Raw genomic sequence first — 17,948 nt, 5'->3', positions numbered from 1 at the left:
GTTTTTTGGTTGCCATATGAGTAATAAAGCAGCAAGAAAAAGTAAGTCTCAGCTTCTACTTTAGCTATTATATTGTTTCTGTTGTTTATATTCTGTATTGATTCTATGCTGTAAGATGGAAACATGTTTTTTTTTTCAAACCCTGTTCTTGTTTTTTTCTGACACTAAGCTGCCTGCCAAAAAAGTATTTTGCAGCACCACAGCAGTTTTTAACATACAACAAAATTATCTATGAACTGTAAAGACTGAAACACAATCTATTTTTCAACCGGAAGTCGAATGATTGGTGATCCTGCTTCCTGAAAAAGCGTTCTTATCTCAGTGGCCTTGCAGGTCATCTACAATCCTCCAGTCACATCTGTCATCAGCAGCTCTCTTCTATAATCTGTTAACTTTTATGGCCAAAGTAACCTTTTATAACCCTTTGTGTGATATTAAAACAATACAGGTTTTTACATTTCCTGTTTCACAAAGGTTTAAAAAAAAAAAAAGCATGTCGAGAATTTAGACTTTTTGAATCCCTGCGACAGACTGGCGACCTGTCCAGGGTGTACCCTGCCTCTCGCCATATGACAGCTGGGATAGGCTCCAGCGCCCCCCGCGACCCTGAAAAGGATAAGTGGAAGCGAATGGATGGATGGATGAATCCAGAATATTACATTAAAGGAATTTAGTAGAAGCAAAGCAAAAGATCAATCAAGTAATAATAATAATAATCACTTAATAAAATCACTTGAATTTTACTTACCTAATTAAGCTAATGTAGATTCCTAATACTAATCTTGGGAGGAATGAGAGAGAGGATGGGCTCATCCAGGCCTGAAGATGCATTTATTTCTGTTCCCTGTCAATATAATCCAATAGCAAAGTAACTCTATAGTGTTCTCCAATTACTTTGAAGAGAAAAAAGCCAAAAAATTATCATTCGTAAGTTCATAGTGTTCGGCAGCACCTAATCCTTTGGCTTTTTTTTTGCTGTAATTTCCAACTGTGAACTTCCAAGTCTGGATTTACTGATCATGCAGGAAACTAGAGGAAGAATCCTGAATGCTCCTAAGTGACCCCTTAGAAGCATTGATAGCCATTTGGCCATGTTGTATGCATGACTTCTACTCCCCCACCCTTCTTCCTCTAACCAAATGTGGTAAGAAGAAGAAGGGCAGAAGATGGGTATCCCATCCTTTGTTTCTTTTGCGTGTGAATATACATTCCTTCATACACTTCATGCATAATCATATATATTCTATTAATTACAAATGAATCTTGTGCATTTCAGGTTAAAGCTAAGAAAACTATATCAACAACCACCAAACAACTAAATCAGCAAATGAGAGCAGGTAAACGGATTCCACGCAAAGATGTAAACACAAAGCGTGGACGAAATGCATGAGAATCAGTGCGATGTCTTCGGCTTTCTCACTTGACGGCACGTACACGCCATCAGTGCTGAACGATGACATCTCACAGCTTATGATGCTGCAGGATTTGCCACTCTTCACCTCTTCCTTACAGATGCATCTGGAGATCAGCACACCTAAGGCTGATCTGTGAATGTGTGTGTGTGTGTGTGTGTGTGTGTGTGTGGGGGGGGGAATGCTCTTCAGTAGTTTTCCACTACTCTCCTCTTTGCCCTGGAGGGTTGCCCTCCCACAGGCTTGTAACTGTGGCCTCCAGTCCAGGGGGTGGGGGTTAGCTGTTCCCCTGCCCTGCACCCCAGCCCCCTCCCACTATGCAATCTACAGTCTCTCTAATTATACCAAGCAAGCTATTATCCTCAAAGAGCATCAGGTAATGTTCATATGTTGATTAACGGTTTTCTTCAGTTTTTGATCCACTGCAGAATATTTTTAAGGAAAAGCCAGGCCAGGAAAATCTCCTTCATGTTTTTCTGTGTTTTATCCTTAGTTACTTTGACACAAAGGCATCTGCTGTGTATATTGCATATGCTTAAACATCTGATGAAGTATCAGTACTGATAAATGATCAAAATTATAATATTTCTGACTGTCTGAGGAAAAATTGAATCGAATTGGAATCCAACCGATTCTAGAAATCAGTGATGATAACCAGCCCTAGTGCCAAGGTAGGTATCCCCCTGCGTCAGAAGCCCGCACTGGGCTGTCCAAATCATGGACAAACAGTATCCCACAGCTGTTTATGTTTTTAAACCCATTTTGAAGAGAGGCATTTTTTTAAATGTATTGATAGCATAATGTTAAATATTCTTACACAGTTAAAAAAAAACTACACGTACAATAAATTAAACCATAAAGATTTCTGTTATTAAAAGAGTTTGTACTTTATTTTATTGCAACCTGTAATTTGTTTCAGTTTACTTGTATTTGTTTTATTGTTTACAAAAGGTTTGAGGTGCGAAATACACTGCAATGGTGTTTGAAAACAAAACATGCGTGTGTGTGTGTGTGTGTGTGTGTGTGTGGTTGGAGGATGTGTTTGTGTTTTGGGGGTTATAAAACAAGATGATAGATACAAGATAATAGATAATATGCAACTTAACAGTTGTATTTTATCTATTGGGGGATGGGTGTGGCTGGGCTGATGACGGTAACAGAAAAGAGTGGCAATTTATATTTTTATTAGTATTTTTAAGGATTAAAGATGGTATTTATTATTAGTCTTTTTAAAAAAAAAGTGTTTATCACCCAACATCGTTTCATTGTTGAAAAAAAAGGGCTCCGAGGGAGGGTGTTACCGCTCTTCCAGCCACGCCCATCTGCGCTGCACAAACACCTCCTCTTCCTGCCTTTCTCAGTTCTCCGTTCTGCTTTTCCTGCTCCCGCGTTACTCATGTTGGATTTACCTTTGTATTTTATGTATAGATGCAGTTGCAGTTGTGCAGTCTGAGCCACAGAGTTCCAGTTTGTTTTTAACCGCATCTGTTTGTGGACTTTGCTTTTTGCTTGATTTTTATTTTTCCCGCCTGTTTCCTGTTTGTGTCTCACTGCTTGCCTCAGATCTCCCTCAGCAGCCTTTTCCAGCATTACTTCTAACAAAAGGTGAGCAGTTTGAACTTTTAATCTGAATTTAATATCACTGTCTCTGATTATATGTGCATTAAAGGAGGAGTCGATCACGAATGTCTAACCAGTAAAGCAGTATTGTCTGGTTAAATATTGCATTTTATCTTACAGTTTATCTTACATTTCTTGGTCATGGATGATTTCGTAAGAACCAAACTGGTTGAATGGGGGCTTAGTGAGTGGGTGGAAAAATTTAAAGGTAAAGTATTAACGTGAATCCCTGATGGGTACAGATATTGATTCTGATGTGATCTGTGAAGTAAGTTGAGAATAATCTTTATCTCTTCAACTTTATTTTTAATTACAGATCAAGAAATTGATGAAGAAAATATTTTTGAGCTTGATGATCGAGAAATTGAGAATTTGATCACAAAAGCTGGACCAAGAATGAGATTCAAGAAGAACCTCAAGCTGTTAAAGGTAATTAAGTTCTTTGACAATCATTGCTATTTTAGTGAACAGAGGTGACTTTATCTGTATATTTAAAAATGCACTGGCAGTAATAATCAGTGATGGGAAAAACCGCGTTAAAAGCAACTCTTTTACTTTTTTTCTGTAACTGGTAATCTGAGTAATTACTATTTCTATCGTTTTGTCTTGATGCATCAATCATGCAGATAAGTAAATCTCCAAAACTTGATTCTGTTCATCTGGACGTAGCGTTTTGTGTGAGAACCGTTTCGTCACTCATCCAAGTGACCTCTTTAGTTTCAGCTGACTGCAGTGCATTTGCATAATGACTGAAACCAGTCCAGTGAAGGAACAATGGGCTGGGAGGTCAGTTCCTTAATGTTAATTATGCAAATTCTCATGACCATTGATCAACAACCACTGACCAAAACCCACTGATCAATGGCCATGAATACCATTCAGAGAGTTGGGGAATGGCTGCAATTACAGCATTCTAAGATGGCGAAAGATGTACCCTTAGGCCCCCTCCTCGAAGTCAGAACAGAATCACCAATTACCAGAGTTTGATTCCTGGCGAGTGTTTTGCCAAGTGGGCAAAAACAGTTAGATGCATGAACAGGTTGGTGGTGTACCGGGGACTTCTGTTTAAGACTATGCTTCCTCCTCACCATCACCCAGTCATCTTGTTTACCCGACTGTTCGGGACAATTTGCCAGAGGGAGCTAGCCTTTGACTGGACAGGCTAAAGGGGCCTGGCTAGCTATAGGATTTTTAAGGGTGCGAAGCAAAGTCTCCAATTCTGTGATAAGGTAATTTATAATGTATTCTTCATCAGTCTGCTAGTTATAAATATAACTGCATTTAAGTTTGTTGATTGTAAAACTTGTATGCTAGTGTCCTTCAAATGTTGTTAAAGAGCAATGCCAATGCAAATAGTAATAATTTCCTGTATAACTCATATTCATCCTCAGGTCTTGCCATCCACAAGTGATACAGGTGAGACACATGTATCGTATTTATTGCATCTCATATTATTCTGTGTTTGCATAAAATATTGGTGCCTTTCAATCTACATAACTTTACTAAGAATAACTTTCAATGCTGAGAGAAACACATTTTTTGTTCTTATTTTTTGTTCTTATTTTTTGTTGTTTTTATACAATCAGGAAAGAGAAAATCAGATCTTCAAAGTGATGCCAGCAGGTTGCAGTCACCAGCTAAGCGACAGCGTCTGTCTATGCCAGGATTTGCAGGTATTTACGTCTCTTTCTAAACAGTGTCACAGTTTAAGACACTATAGGGTTAAATTTCTGTGCAGCACAATTTGTCCAACATGCCAGTTTCATCTTTGATGCTAGAAATTACTTTTTCTTTGGCCTGTTGTCAAAATTTAACAGTCAGCTTGATGTATGGTATAGTAAGTTTGATTGGTAAGTGGTCACATTATGGTCCTGATATACTCTAATTCACACAGGTTTGTTTTGTTTGTTTGTTTTTTTACATGAGATTTTACATTTTCTGTTTATTCTAGTCTATTTGTTTTAAATAGTTTTTGCCTTTCTTTGTCCACAGAATCAATCATACTGTCTGATGTGAAAAGCATCATGACATTTGTACATGCCAGACTAAATGACCAAGACAAACTCAGTGATTTCTTAAAGTGAGTATTAAGTTTTTTCATATTTTGTAATGTATGGGCCTGGTTCCACTCCTGATCATGTGACAGTTTCACAAACAGATCAAAGAGAGGTTGTTTTTAAAGAAACCAAAAATGCAGAAAATATCTGTAAAACATCCTCAAAAACTCCTAGTTATGTGTAATTGAGTCACACAGAGAAGATGGTCCCTTTTCAAGAGTCTTGACACACGCAAAAATAAGCAGTATATTCACATGATCACAACAATTAAAATGATTCAGTCCAAACAAACTTTATGGATGTCACACTGGTTACACCAAGATACAGTCACAGGAATGAGTAACTACATTGATGAGGATTTATTAACCTAAATGCACTAATTGCACGTCTTTGGACTGTTGGAGAAAGCCAAAGTACCTGGAGAGAGCCGAGGCAAACATGAAAAGACAACACGTTCTCACTCCCAAAGCGTAACATGTTATGCTATGTGACAAATCGTCGGTATATTACGCTTCTGGCCACCCAACACGTCCCTATAATACGAAATCAGAAAAATGAAATGCTAACTCCGGGTCCGATAACAGGCAACCCACCCGCAGTAGATGCGCTCGGTGTGAGGTCTCACAGCAAGCTATCAAATACGGTGCATTTCTGGGCTTTTAAAAAAAACGCTATGCGTCGCCAGGTGTTTCATCGGATTTGAGGTGTTACCTCCTTTGACAGTATCACAGTATCAGCTTAAAGCACTTGTTGCAGGCTGCTGAGTTTGCATCTTTTGCTGTGAAGTACAGCCAGACTTTTGACCGCTTCGCCTTGGGCATTTTTAATCTGTAGCTCTGCTCTAAAAGAACGTACGTACCTGGACCCGCCTACTATCCTCGGAAACGTAAAATGATTGGCTAGAAGTGTATCACAGCTCAGGGAATAAAAGCACCGAAATAAAGCACCGAAATGTGCGCTGCTTTTCGGTCTGGTTACTACCGTTTATGTCAGATGGTACCCATCCCTAATTATGGGTATGTTACAATGTACACGGTATGAAGGTATTTTATGAATATGCTATAACTATAAGTATGTACAGGCTGTAGTGAGTGTACAAACTATGTACAGGCTATGAACAGGATTTAAATATGGTTAAAAATATGAAAACTATACAGAAATATGAAATATGAACTATACTGATTGTAGATATACAATTGTGAGTATTAATAAACAGTTGTAAACAGTTGTAGAACTATAATTATTGTATTGTACAGAATGATTGTCTATACAGCATTTACAGTAGTGCAGTTCAGATCAGTGAGATATGTGGGTAATTTCTACAGTGGTTATATAAAGTGCTAGTGGTTGTAAGGTTGGTGAACCACCACCTGAACCGGTCCATGTTATTATTTTGTGTATGAGGGTACAGTTGGCCATTTGTTTGTTTTGTCCATTGTGTGTGTGTTCAGTTATAGGTGGTTGTAGGTGTGTGTATGTTCAGTCCATGAGTTTAATGTGGGTCAGAGTTCAGGAGTCTGACAGTTGTGGGGAAGAAGCTGTTACCACTACCTGATGGTCTTAGTCCTGTGGCTCATGTAGCGCCTCCCAGAGGGCAGGAGTCGAAGAGTCCTTGTGCTGGGTGACTGGGGCCTCTGATGATTTTCCCAGCCCTTTTCAGACACTTTCCTGTAGATGTCTTGTATGGCAGGAAGTGGTCTTTCACCGATGCGCTGGGCGGTTTTCATGACCCTCTGCAACGCCTTCCGGTCCGAGGCAGAGAAGCTCCCATACCAGACTGTTATACAGTTAGTCAGGATGCTCTCGATGGTGCAGCAGTAGAATTTCACCAGGATGTCTGAGGACAGGTGGTTCTTCCTCAGAGTCCTCAGTAAGAAGAGGCGCTGGTGAGCCTTCTTGACCAACTTGGAGCAGTTGGTCGTCCAGATGAGATCCTCGGAGATGTGGACTCCAAGGAGCTTGAAGCTGCTCACAGATGGGTGGATGTGGGTCAGCTTTCCTCCTGTAGTCCACGATGAGCTCCTTGATCTTCTCGGTGTTAAGCAGCAGGTTGTTGGTGTCGCACCACTCAGCCAGATGATAGTTTGGTTCCATATTCACCAATTAGTTTCTTGTGTCAGTCTGTTTGGTGTGTTGGTTCTTTGTTTAGCTATTTTACGTTATACTTTTGACTTAACAGCAGTACAACTATAGATCACAGAATGATTTATTAGTAAAATAAAACTATCAAAGTTAAGACCAACAAAGACTGATATTTTTAGGAGGTTTTGGTGACTTAACTACATTTTTTGCTGTTCCTGTTATCTACCAACTCTTGGGGGAAACATTTTAGCTTTAACTGACACAAAAAGGAAGATGCTGATCAAAACAACATACAGTAAACAATTAGTGGTGTATGTGTATAAAACTAAAATATTTAGTGATATTTCATTTGATGATCACTACCATGATTATAACTCTCTTTGAAACTCTCTTTTTTAAAGCGTGCATAAAATGTTTTCATGACTGAATTGTTTAACCCATATTTAAAATCTCGTTCATCAGGAAAAAGATCAGTGATTTGGAGACAGACAAGAGGGAGCTGGTTGGTGTCTTTGGTAAAACCGGGGCTGGAAAGAGCTCTTTGATAAATGCCATCATTGAAGAGAAGAATCTTTTACCTTCAGGAAGCATCAATGCCTGCACCTCAGTCATGATCAAAGTGGAAGCTAACGCACACAACAAGTATGAAGCAGAAATTGAGTTCATCACAAAGGAGGTAAAATGAATTCTCAAAGTTTGATTTGTACTTAAAACTAAATCATTTGTTATAGTGCAGTTCTTGGAGCTTAAGGCTGGGTACATTCCTCCAATAAATGGCTTGTCATCTATTTTTGTAGGAGTGGAAAGATGAGTTGTGGTCATTTCATCAGCTTCTTGACAATAATGAAAATCAGGAAAAGGAAGGCGACGAAGATTATCGTGATGCTGTTGAAAAGCTGTCAGCACTTTATGGAGAAGAATGGAAAGAGAAGTCCTCTGAAAACCTCATGGAGAACAAATATTTCAAAGAAATTCCAGAATTTCTCCAATCCAGGCGAAAGATATTGAGATGTGAATCAGTAAGACAAACTCATATTGCTACTATAACACACAGGGGATGCTGGGAAGGGCACACAGGTGAAACTAGGACAACCTGGACACAAAAAGGGAACTGACCAAATAAACAAAAGACTAAGGCTACGTTCACACTGCAGGCGAAAGCGCATCAAATCCGATTTTTTTGACACTATGCGACCCATATCCGATCATGGTGTGACAGTGTGAACGGTGCAAATCCGATATTTTCAAATCCGATCTGGGTCTCTTTTGTATGTGGTACTGAATCCGATACATATCCGATGTTTTAGAAAGCGACTGCTGTTTGAACGGTGCATTAAATCCGTCTTTTACGTCACCGACACAAGACAGAGGCCAATTATCAGCGCCGGAGAAGCGCCCGAGAAGACAGCGCGGTCGCTTCCTGGCCATCCAGTGTAGATGTCAGTGAAACTGTTGGGAAGACAACGTTGGAGAAACGTGAACATTTTATTTGTACTGTATAATCTGCAGATTCTGACAGAAATCTGCAACTATCCTTTGAAGCACCGCTCCTCTAAAACAGCAATAAGGATATTTATTAGGTTATTTACATTATTATGTAAATAACAAAATAACTTAAAGCAAAAATTGGGAAACGTAAAGTCCGAAGTCTTTATATTAACGGCCATCTGTCAAACAATACTGTTTGCTCTGGGTCTAAAGAGCGCGCTGTGTGTGAAGTCTTCTTTTGCGCATGCGGGCCGCTTTAAGCCTTCACACTAGAGCGCGTTTGCTGTCGCATTTTATTTGTAGTGTGAACACGCAGACAAAAAAATTGGATTTGATCAAAAAATCGGAATTGAGCATTAACACCTGCAGTGTGAACGTAGCCTAAGAACTAAAAACATATCTCACTTCTGAAAATAGCATGCAGCATAGATTCAAAAGTCCAAAAAACAAAACACTGAAAACAGATCCAGTGATCAAAACAAAACAGATCTTACTGAGATCCCACAATGATCTTTAGATGATCACATTGCCAGAAAAAATAAATCTGTTCTTGTAATAACTGGTTAACAAGACCCAAGTTTGGTCCAGGTCCGTGATGTAGAGCATGATTGTTTTTATTTTAAATAATCGCAGTAAGAACCTTTTCCCTTATCACACAACAGTGATCAGTTCCCTATTTTAACCTACTCTTACACTTTAAATCGCACCGTAGAAATTCACTGCTGAGCAAATTCAGCAAAGACTGAATCAAAGTGGCCACAAAGTAAATCAGTGTCTGACAGTCAGTTAAAGTGGACAACTGTGCAAAATGCCGACATGAAGTAGTTTCTGCTAATAGTAATACTGGCTGTTGAGAACAAGAGTGTTCATAGCATGATTTAAATAGAGAATAAAAAATCAAATAAATCATAAAAATCTATTTTCATTTTGGATTTGATTGATGTTTTTCTTGGTCCAATATAACACAAAGGGAAGCTTGTACATGACACAATCTGATCATTTAAATCTAAAACTGAACACTAATTACTTAACCTTTTTTATGTCACTGACTTTTTAATGAGTTCTATAAAGCACATTCTGTGAGGACTGAAATTAAACTGCACTGCTTTTACTATTTATTGCAGGCTAATGAACTTTCTGCACAGTTTGTCAAGTACACAAGAAGTGAGTCAAAACAAGAAGAAGGCAATGAAGGAAAAAAGTGGTTTTGGCCACTAGTGAAGTGTGTGACTGTCAGGGTGCCAAACAATCCTTTTCTCCAGCATGTCACACTTGTGGACCTTCCTGGAAATGGCGACTGTAACAAGAGCAGAGATCAGATGTGGAAAGGGGTAATTCACATTTACTGCTCTTTGCTTATACTGTGTTGTCTGTAAACAGTCATCTTTCAATGAAGCACTGAGACATGTTATTCTCCTTTCAGATAGTTGGAGAGTGTTCTACTGTGTGGATTGTGACTGAAATTAACCGAGCAGTATCAGAGAAAGAGGCCTGGGAGATCCTGGAAAGTGTCAGTAGTCTGATTGGAAATGGTGGCGAATGTCAGCAAATTCACTTTATCTGCACCAAGTCTGATCTTCTTGATGATTCAGATGATCTGTAAGTAATTTTGAATGCTGATCAACTACAGGGTGTTTCCATGTAAGATAAACCCAGGCTAGAATGAAACACAGAGTTTAGCCTTTTTTTTTTAATAATACAGAACATTTGGGTCAAAGGGAGTCTGAGATGCAGATACAATTTTATAAAGTTTATTGAATATGGTGGACTGAGTAATAAAGAGAAGAGAGAGGGAGTGGAATAGTGGAGAGTGGCAAAGGTAGTAGATTTTTTTTTAGTTGTAGAGGGACAGCAAGAGAGAAGAGGGTGAGCAATAACAGGAGAGCAGGAGGAGAAAGAGTTGCAACTGGCATCATTGCAGCTTTTATGTATGCACAACTGATGTGAAGTTTAATAGGTTTATTTACAATGAAAGAAAAATATAAACTGAATAAACTAATATGAACTGGTGAATTAGTGGAGAACACCACCGTAGGTGGCAGAGATGCAGTGCCACAGTCAGTCTTTAAATACAATCTAGGCGATGACAATGAGTTATATGTGTGCGACAGTCAGGGAAAGCTCAGCTTGGTCAGAAAGGGAGCCTCCCACATTTCCGCCTAAAGGCCAAGGCTACGTCCACAGCTACACTGGTATTTTTGAAAACATAGCTTTTTCTATCGGTTTGGGCTTTTCATCCACACGTAAATGGCGTTTTGGATCACTGAAAACTGAGATTTTTATAAACTCCTGCCAGCGTGGAGATTTTCGAAAACAGTTTTTGCATTTACCCGTGGACGAGGAATACGAGGAGTTAGTCACGCAACATCAAACATGACGCCACGCTGTGCGCCACGTGATTGTTTACATTTGATGAATTTTCAAAATGGGAGACAGAAACAAAATACTATCTGCATTTTTTTACACGCTTACATATACACATGCAGTTACTGCCTGCCGTATTTCAGAGAGCTGTGACTCGTGATTATAAATCACTAAGACAAATGTAAAATTGTCAGTTTCTTTCTTTATTGAATAAACTCTGGCCAAAAGAGCTAGCAAGATAAAATCCAAAATACAGTTTAGTTATTAACATTTGAAATAATGAAGGCACTTGAAAAGAAAAGAGGACATAATTCTAGTAAGTTAGGATTTGGCATGTTCTTGACAGCGTTTGACTTTGTTTTTGCGTTTACATGTGAACAGAGATATTTTTTAAAAAGTGCACACGTCGATGCGATTTTTAAAAAATGAAAAAACACCTTTGTACGTGGGGACGTAGCCCAAGAGTAAATCAAAACCACCCAGCCTGCCCCAGATTAATGATGGTGATAATAATAGTGATGATGGTAACAGTACATATATGCACATTTGTTGTAGTTCATCAGCTGATATCCATGATCGAATAGTTAAAAGAAACATTCAAGCCAAGGATGGAGTAAGGAAAGAATTCAACAAGAGAACCAAGATTAAGGTGAGTTTTATAGACTGACAGAAAATCTAATGTAAAGACTCTCCATAGTTGTAAGGATGCTTTAAAATTAAATCACATTTTTCCCCAGAAACACTTCACTGATGACAGTTTCAAAGTGTTCACAGTGAGCTCCAAAGAGTTCCTAAAAGGGAAGCATCTAAGTCCAGATGAAACTGGTGAGTGAAGTCTCCGTTTTGCTAACAGAATATAAACAGCTGAAATGCACATGTTGTTTTAGTTTGCTCTGACTGAAAGAAGAATTATTTAATTTGAATTTAAGTAATGTCAAACTGGCACTGAAATTTCTTCTCAACAGAAATACCTCAACTTCAGGGATTTTTGCAAGATCTCAATGACTGTCACTCAGAGACAGTAAACTATGTGAATGGAGCTCACGGGATTCTGTCTCTGATTCACGGAGCCAACTCCAGAGGAGTGGTAAGGTCAACTAATGCTGGGAATACACTGCGATTTTTTTCAGTCGCGTTATTCAGCTTCTGCGCAAACTGTACGATTGAATCGCAGGGGTGAGAAGTTCGTAGGTCACGGTGCAGGGTCTCACACTATATGGCCTGATGTGCTCACACTGTGCGTCCATAACACATAACACAAAATCTATCTCTCCCTCTCTGTCTTTTACTCACACAGACACACACACCACCACCATCAACATTACTAAATTGCTAATGAAAAACGCAGCTGCAAATGAGCAGCAATATCCATCCAACTATTTTCACGGTTGTTGTGGTCGTGATAATTTTGTGAGGCCACATCGAAAAGACTCAGATGAGCTTGCCAAAGTTCTACAAGTTGTGCCTCCATCGCTTATGTCCAGATCACAGGCTGCGTTGACACCCTCGCAACGAGCGACAGGATTTCAAACAGGTTTGATTTTCTTACGAGATCGGGAACTGATCGTGAGGTATTAATCGCTTCTTGTTACCCCACGTATACTACACGATGCATGACACACGATTAGGGGAAAACTTGGACCAATCCTGAAAACGGTCGCACGACTGAAAAATCGTCTCAAAATGGACCATAAATCGCAGAGTGTATGCCCAGCATTAAAAGATACACATTCTCTTACATGTTGAGATTTCCAAATTTTTTCGAGTATCTTGTTTTTATAATCTATTAATTTATGATTTATTAATTGATTCATTTATTTTTGCTGTTCTATTTTACTTCTCAGGTTCTTATTACAGGACAGTGACTTTTAAAATCAATTGATTTCATAAATATATACGAAACAACAAGTTGTTTTTCTGACTTTATTCCTTCAAAAATTTTCAGGATGATAAAAAAGCCGAGGTGTGTGCAGAACTTGAGAAAAACACGAACATCCAACTTCGTAATGTCAACAAAGAAATGGAAGACACCTATACGGCTTTTGAAAAATATCTTGATGATGGCGTTGAGAAATCCAAAGGATCATATGGAGAAAAACTCAAGAACGTCTTGTATCGTGTATGTATTTTAAATATAGTTACAACAAAACAACATATTTTACATGAATATGTGTTTAAATACTTCTTCTTTTCTTTTCTGTTTTAGGGAAAGAAGGGTGGTGCTTTTCACAAGATACTGAAGTGTGTTGTTAAGAATGGTGGCGTCCACAAACCAAAGAAAGGGACCCTAATTAACCTTAATATGAAGTTGGCTTCCTGTCTGATTGACAGCATTGATGATGAATTCAGAAAGACCTTCCCGTAAGAAAAGACAAGTTCTAAACAGTCACATAATATTATCCAAGATATGTAATCATAACATATAAACTTGCCAATTCTGCCATTAATAACCACAATGTTTATATGTTTTAGAAATGACTCAGAACGTGGAGCATTCAATGGAGTCATCGATACATTTTCACTTAACACTGATTCTCTGTTTGAAAAGTACAAAAATGCTGAACTGCAGCTCAGATTTCTCAAGACAGAGGTAAGAGATGAAACTTTACTGACATAATGGACAGTAAATGGAAAACATGAAAAATTAACCTTAGTTTTATGGCTTGATGTGATTTCAAGTGATGTTCATCCATATTTCATGTTTGTTCTCTAAGGAAGAAAAAATTAAGGCAAAACTGAACAGAACGATGCGGAAACAGAAGAAAAGAGTCTACAGCAGTCTGACAGAGACAATTGAAGACATTATGGATGAAGGCTACAAGAGTAAGAAATAAGATCAGAGATTCACAAAAACACATATTTATATTTATCATTATTCAGAAAGAGAAATCTGATTGGAGCTTTCTGTCTTATTGTAGAGGCTGCAGAATTTAGTGGAAAAGACACGCTGTACAACATGAGGGAGACTATTACGGACCACGTGCACTCAAAGGAGGACATGTTTGAGAGGGCAAAAAATACCATGTTGGAGAAATTGCACACTTTGATGGTTTGTCATGTTTTATGAAAAAATGGGATGAACATATGAAGGCTTTTTCCATATTTAACTGGAATAGACTTACACAAAAATATGTTTCCATTTATGTTTTTATGCAGTATCTGAGAACCTTCTAAATGTAATTGTATTTGACTTAACACAATATTTTGATCTGTGATAAGTAATAACCATTTTTAAAATAGGAAAAAATCCTGAAGACTCTGGAGGAAACTATGAAGGAATCCATTGAACGTTCATTCAAGACTGATGGGGGCTTACTCCCAGGTAAACAGGACAATTTGCTGTATTTACATTTGATAAAGCTTCCTTCCTTTTCTCTTTATCTTTGAAATCTTTCACCTGATAGCACAGTGTATTTACCTATTTGTCTCTCTATTTTTAAAATTAACTTATAATTTACAGTCACACACACTATTACGTGAGTCACTCTTGGGGAGGAAACAATTCAAAAAATGTTTTGTTTTTCAGATGTTTCAACAGAGCTTGAGATGGTGAAGAAACATTATGATAAACTTGTAGGCACTCCAGATGATGAAACATCACTAACTGGGTAAATTCTTATACGTCATCATCAGTATTACATAGAATATTTTACATTTAAAAAAATATATATATATTTTGGTCCTTATTGCTCATTGTTAAACCTTTTTTTGGATGTTTCAGATTTGCTGACCAGGTAGAAACTGCAGAAACCTGGACACAAACAGGTCTTACCAGAGGAAGTGCTGTTTAAAACAAAAAACCATCCGATTTGGTCTCAATCATTTTCAGTTGTTTTTATTTGGTCCCTTTAAAAGTTGTTTGGTGACATTTGACTTTGATTTTGTGAATGTCATTATAAGTGATTGTGGACTTTTATTTCTGTAAGACATATTTATCTTTTAATGTTTTAAATATTGAGGCTGACAAAGAAGTTTGCGGAAAACTGAAAGAGATTCACATCACATCACTCTACATATATTTCAAATCTATTTTAATCGTTTTATTTTATGAGTTTAGTTATGGTTCATTCAGATGACAATGCAATGATATAGCACATTTCAGTACATATAAAATCAGTGTACTTAACACACTAGATAAAAAATGGTAACACTTTATAATACAGCCCACAACTAAGGTGTAATTAAATGGAACATCAATGTATTTTATCTAAAATTACAATTAAAATTGTGATTATATTTACCTACAAATATTTAAAGGTAACAAGTCATCCAGACCATTGTTCCAAGATTTTTAGTATTAATGACTCCTAAAATTTATCTTGTAAACGTTGATTGGTCAGTTAGGGTAAGTAGCTCTATCTCCATGCAGCTACAGGACTAGTTTTATCCCTCTACATTGTGTCCATCTTTTCCTCCAATAAATGTTTAATTTTAGTAGTTCTTTTCATTATGGAATTAACTGTCTGATTATGAGATTCAAAGTAGTTTTTCATCTCAACCTTTCACACTCAAATATGTGTTTTTGACAGGTTTTCATACATTAGAGCCACAGCAGAGGGTGTTTTTCTTAAAAACAATATCTGAATTGGGATTAGATGGATTTGTGTATGAAAAACACAACTAGTCATAAATTTATTTGTAAAACTTAAAGTTTCTGGGGGTTTTTTCCAAGCACCCATTCATAATTCCTGTTATTCTCTTTAATTGTAAGTTTCTTGGTCCCAACAACCTTTCTCACCTGTCACCTTTCTTTATTCTTGACAAAAAAATTAATTATGAAGATTGTTTTGGCAGTAGTATCAGCTGACTCTTTTTTGATATTTTGCGCTGTTGACAGAAGTTAAGTTTGTCTAACGTGCACCTCTGTCTCATCTAACAGCCATTGTTGTTGCAGGTCTAGTACTCTGTGTCATTTGAGTCCCCACAAAAGAACTGAGTGTATTATGTATAAAAATACACTATCACATTATTTCTAAAAGCTTGTCTTACATTGTTAATCCCAATTTACCTTAGAAATAAATTATATGTTTCGGGAAATTTTTTTCTCTCCTTTTTTTTTTAGCACAATTATCCTAAAATGCCATCATTTTTGTGCATTTTTGTTCCTCTTCATTATAGCCTTACTCATAATATTATAGCGAGATGTCCTTTTAATTCTAATTTTCTAATGCTTAAAGTCTTTGAAGTAAGTCCCTGAATTGTCTTTACCCCCATTACTCCCACAGAAATCCTTATGAATATTCTGAATGTGAATTCTTTTTTTTTGTTGTTGTTTGTTTTTGTTAAGTCTAATTGTTGAATGTTGCCATTGTGTTTCTTAAATTTGTACAGTCTTAGTTTAAGCAGTAGGATCAAAGCCATTCCTTTGATCCTGACCACCTCTCCAGCCACTCTGTGCTGGGGGAGGTTTTATTGTAGATACATCCTAACTTGAAGATCTGTTTGATGTTTGGTAGAGCTTCCTACCCTTTGTATGGTTTCACTGTGTTATCTTTGGTAAACCATACATTGGGTGTGGGGGAAGACTACCCTCTTTATGACCAAGGATGTTGTTCCTGCTTTTAGGTTTTATGACCCTTTGATCAAACACACACACACACACACACACACACACACACACACACACACACACACACACACACACACACACACACACACACACACACACACATTCTCACATAACACCCACACACACACACTTACATACAGTGCCTTGTCTTTGTAACCAAAGGGGGTTGCAAGGGGAGGTGTTTTGTAAACTATTGTTTGAAGTTTGTCAATAAAAGGCGGCGAGAGGAGGCCACCAGCGTGGTCATTTCAACGTGCTGGTCACAGACGAGAGGCCTCCCTTGCGCAAGAAATCGATCGAACACTGTTGCCTTGCTTTTCTTTCATGGGAATAAGTCCTGGATACAGCGGGGTCTGAGTTTAGACCCAACATTTTTTGGTCCTTCGGAGCCGGAGCCTAACACATTGCATCCACCGAGGAGAGGGAGAGGACGCCACCGCAACGTCTGGGATGATTGACGTAAAGCCCTGGTGTTTTTGGCTTGCCACCAGGCCGGGAAGTTTGCGCCTGACCTCCCCTCGGGATGGATGACGATTGACGGGATCCAGAGACTCTTCCCATGAACGTAAACAAACAGTGAGTACAGAAGGCCTTAGAGAGCGTCTCTATAACCGTGTGAATGAATGTGGGATCCTAGATACGCGTCACCGTGATTCTGCGTGAAACGTTTGAGTCCCGGGGAGCGCTGGTCACGAGAGCGCACGTGGACCCAAAACAATAGAGAGCGGCTACGGGCTGTGCGTTAAACGTGAGTCCGGGAGCGCGCTAGCCGCGTGAGAGAGACGCAGGCTTCTCCGCCGTTTGGGGCGTGGAGAGAACCTAGGTTCAGCGTCCGGAATCTCCGCCATTTGGGGCGTTGGAGAGTGTCCGAAGGTTGAATTCTCCGCCATATGGGGCGTTTGAGAGTTTTCAACAGAGAGCGCTAGCTGTGCGTGCAGACGCAAGCGATAGGCCTATGTTGTGTGTGTGCGGGCCAGACGTGGTCTGCGTGAGTGTGGCTGATTGTTGTCTTGTAATGGAGAATAAAATGTGTAAGTCTGCCTTAGAAGGAGATGTAAAATTTATGCAGAAAGTTTTACCAGGCAGCACGCAGTATGTAGGTTGTTGGTATAAGAAATGTGGATTTGAAGGGACATTAGTGGAAGTTCAGTGTAAAATGCTGGTAGAAAGAATAGCTGTAAGTGTAGCAGGTAAAACAGGTAAAGCGAAGCAGAGGAAGGAATTGCAGTTAGCAGTTGCTAAGTTGTGGCTGGAGCAGGCTCAGAAGAGGAGAGAAGCACAGAATGTTAAAAGAGCAATATTGCAAGAAGTAGTTGTGAAACCTGAGGATGAAACTACAGCTCAATCCACTGCAAC

At 38.5% G+C, this 17,948-nt stretch overlaps 1 protein-coding gene across 1 annotated transcript; it reads left to right on the top strand.

Moving 5' to 3' along the window:
• Nucleotides 1–2,756: 2,756 nt before the first annotated feature.
• Nucleotides 2,757–16,060, top strand: LOC147332595 (nuclear GTPase SLIP-GC-like). The gene is made up of 21 exons (XM_086289247.1): nucleotides 2,757–3,017; nucleotides 3,153–3,240; nucleotides 3,349–3,461; nucleotides 4,424–4,448; nucleotides 4,619–4,705; nucleotides 5,025–5,112; nucleotides 7,634–7,847; nucleotides 7,969–8,190; nucleotides 9,784–9,990; nucleotides 10,083–10,258; nucleotides 11,579–11,672; nucleotides 11,761–11,848; nucleotides 11,989–12,110; nucleotides 12,969–13,142; nucleotides 13,230–13,384; nucleotides 13,496–13,613; nucleotides 13,738–13,846; nucleotides 13,942–14,072; nucleotides 14,264–14,345; nucleotides 14,550–14,631; nucleotides 14,745–16,060. Exons 2-21 carry the CDS (start codon nucleotides 3,174–3,176, stop codon nucleotides 14,812–14,814), a joined length of 2,424 nt encoding a protein of 807 aa, XP_086145373.1. The 5' UTR covers nucleotides 2,757–3,017; nucleotides 3,153–3,173; the 3' UTR covers nucleotides 14,815–16,060.
• The last annotated feature ends 1,888 nt before the right edge of the window (nucleotides 16,061–17,948 follow it).

Source organism: Aulonocara sp. 'chitande type north' Nkhata Bay, linkage group LG4 (genome assembly GCF_057382095.1).
Source record: "Aulonocara sp. 'chitande type north' Nkhata Bay isolate Kocher_YH1m ecotype deep benthic linkage group LG4, A_spYH_male_GT1.1, whole genome shotgun sequence".
NCBI lineage: Eukaryota > Metazoa > Chordata > Actinopteri > Cichliformes > Cichlidae > Aulonocara > Aulonocara sp. 'chitande type north' Nkhata Bay.
Note: the sequence above shows the minus strand (reverse complement) of the source record. Positions and strands in the feature narration are given on the sequence as shown.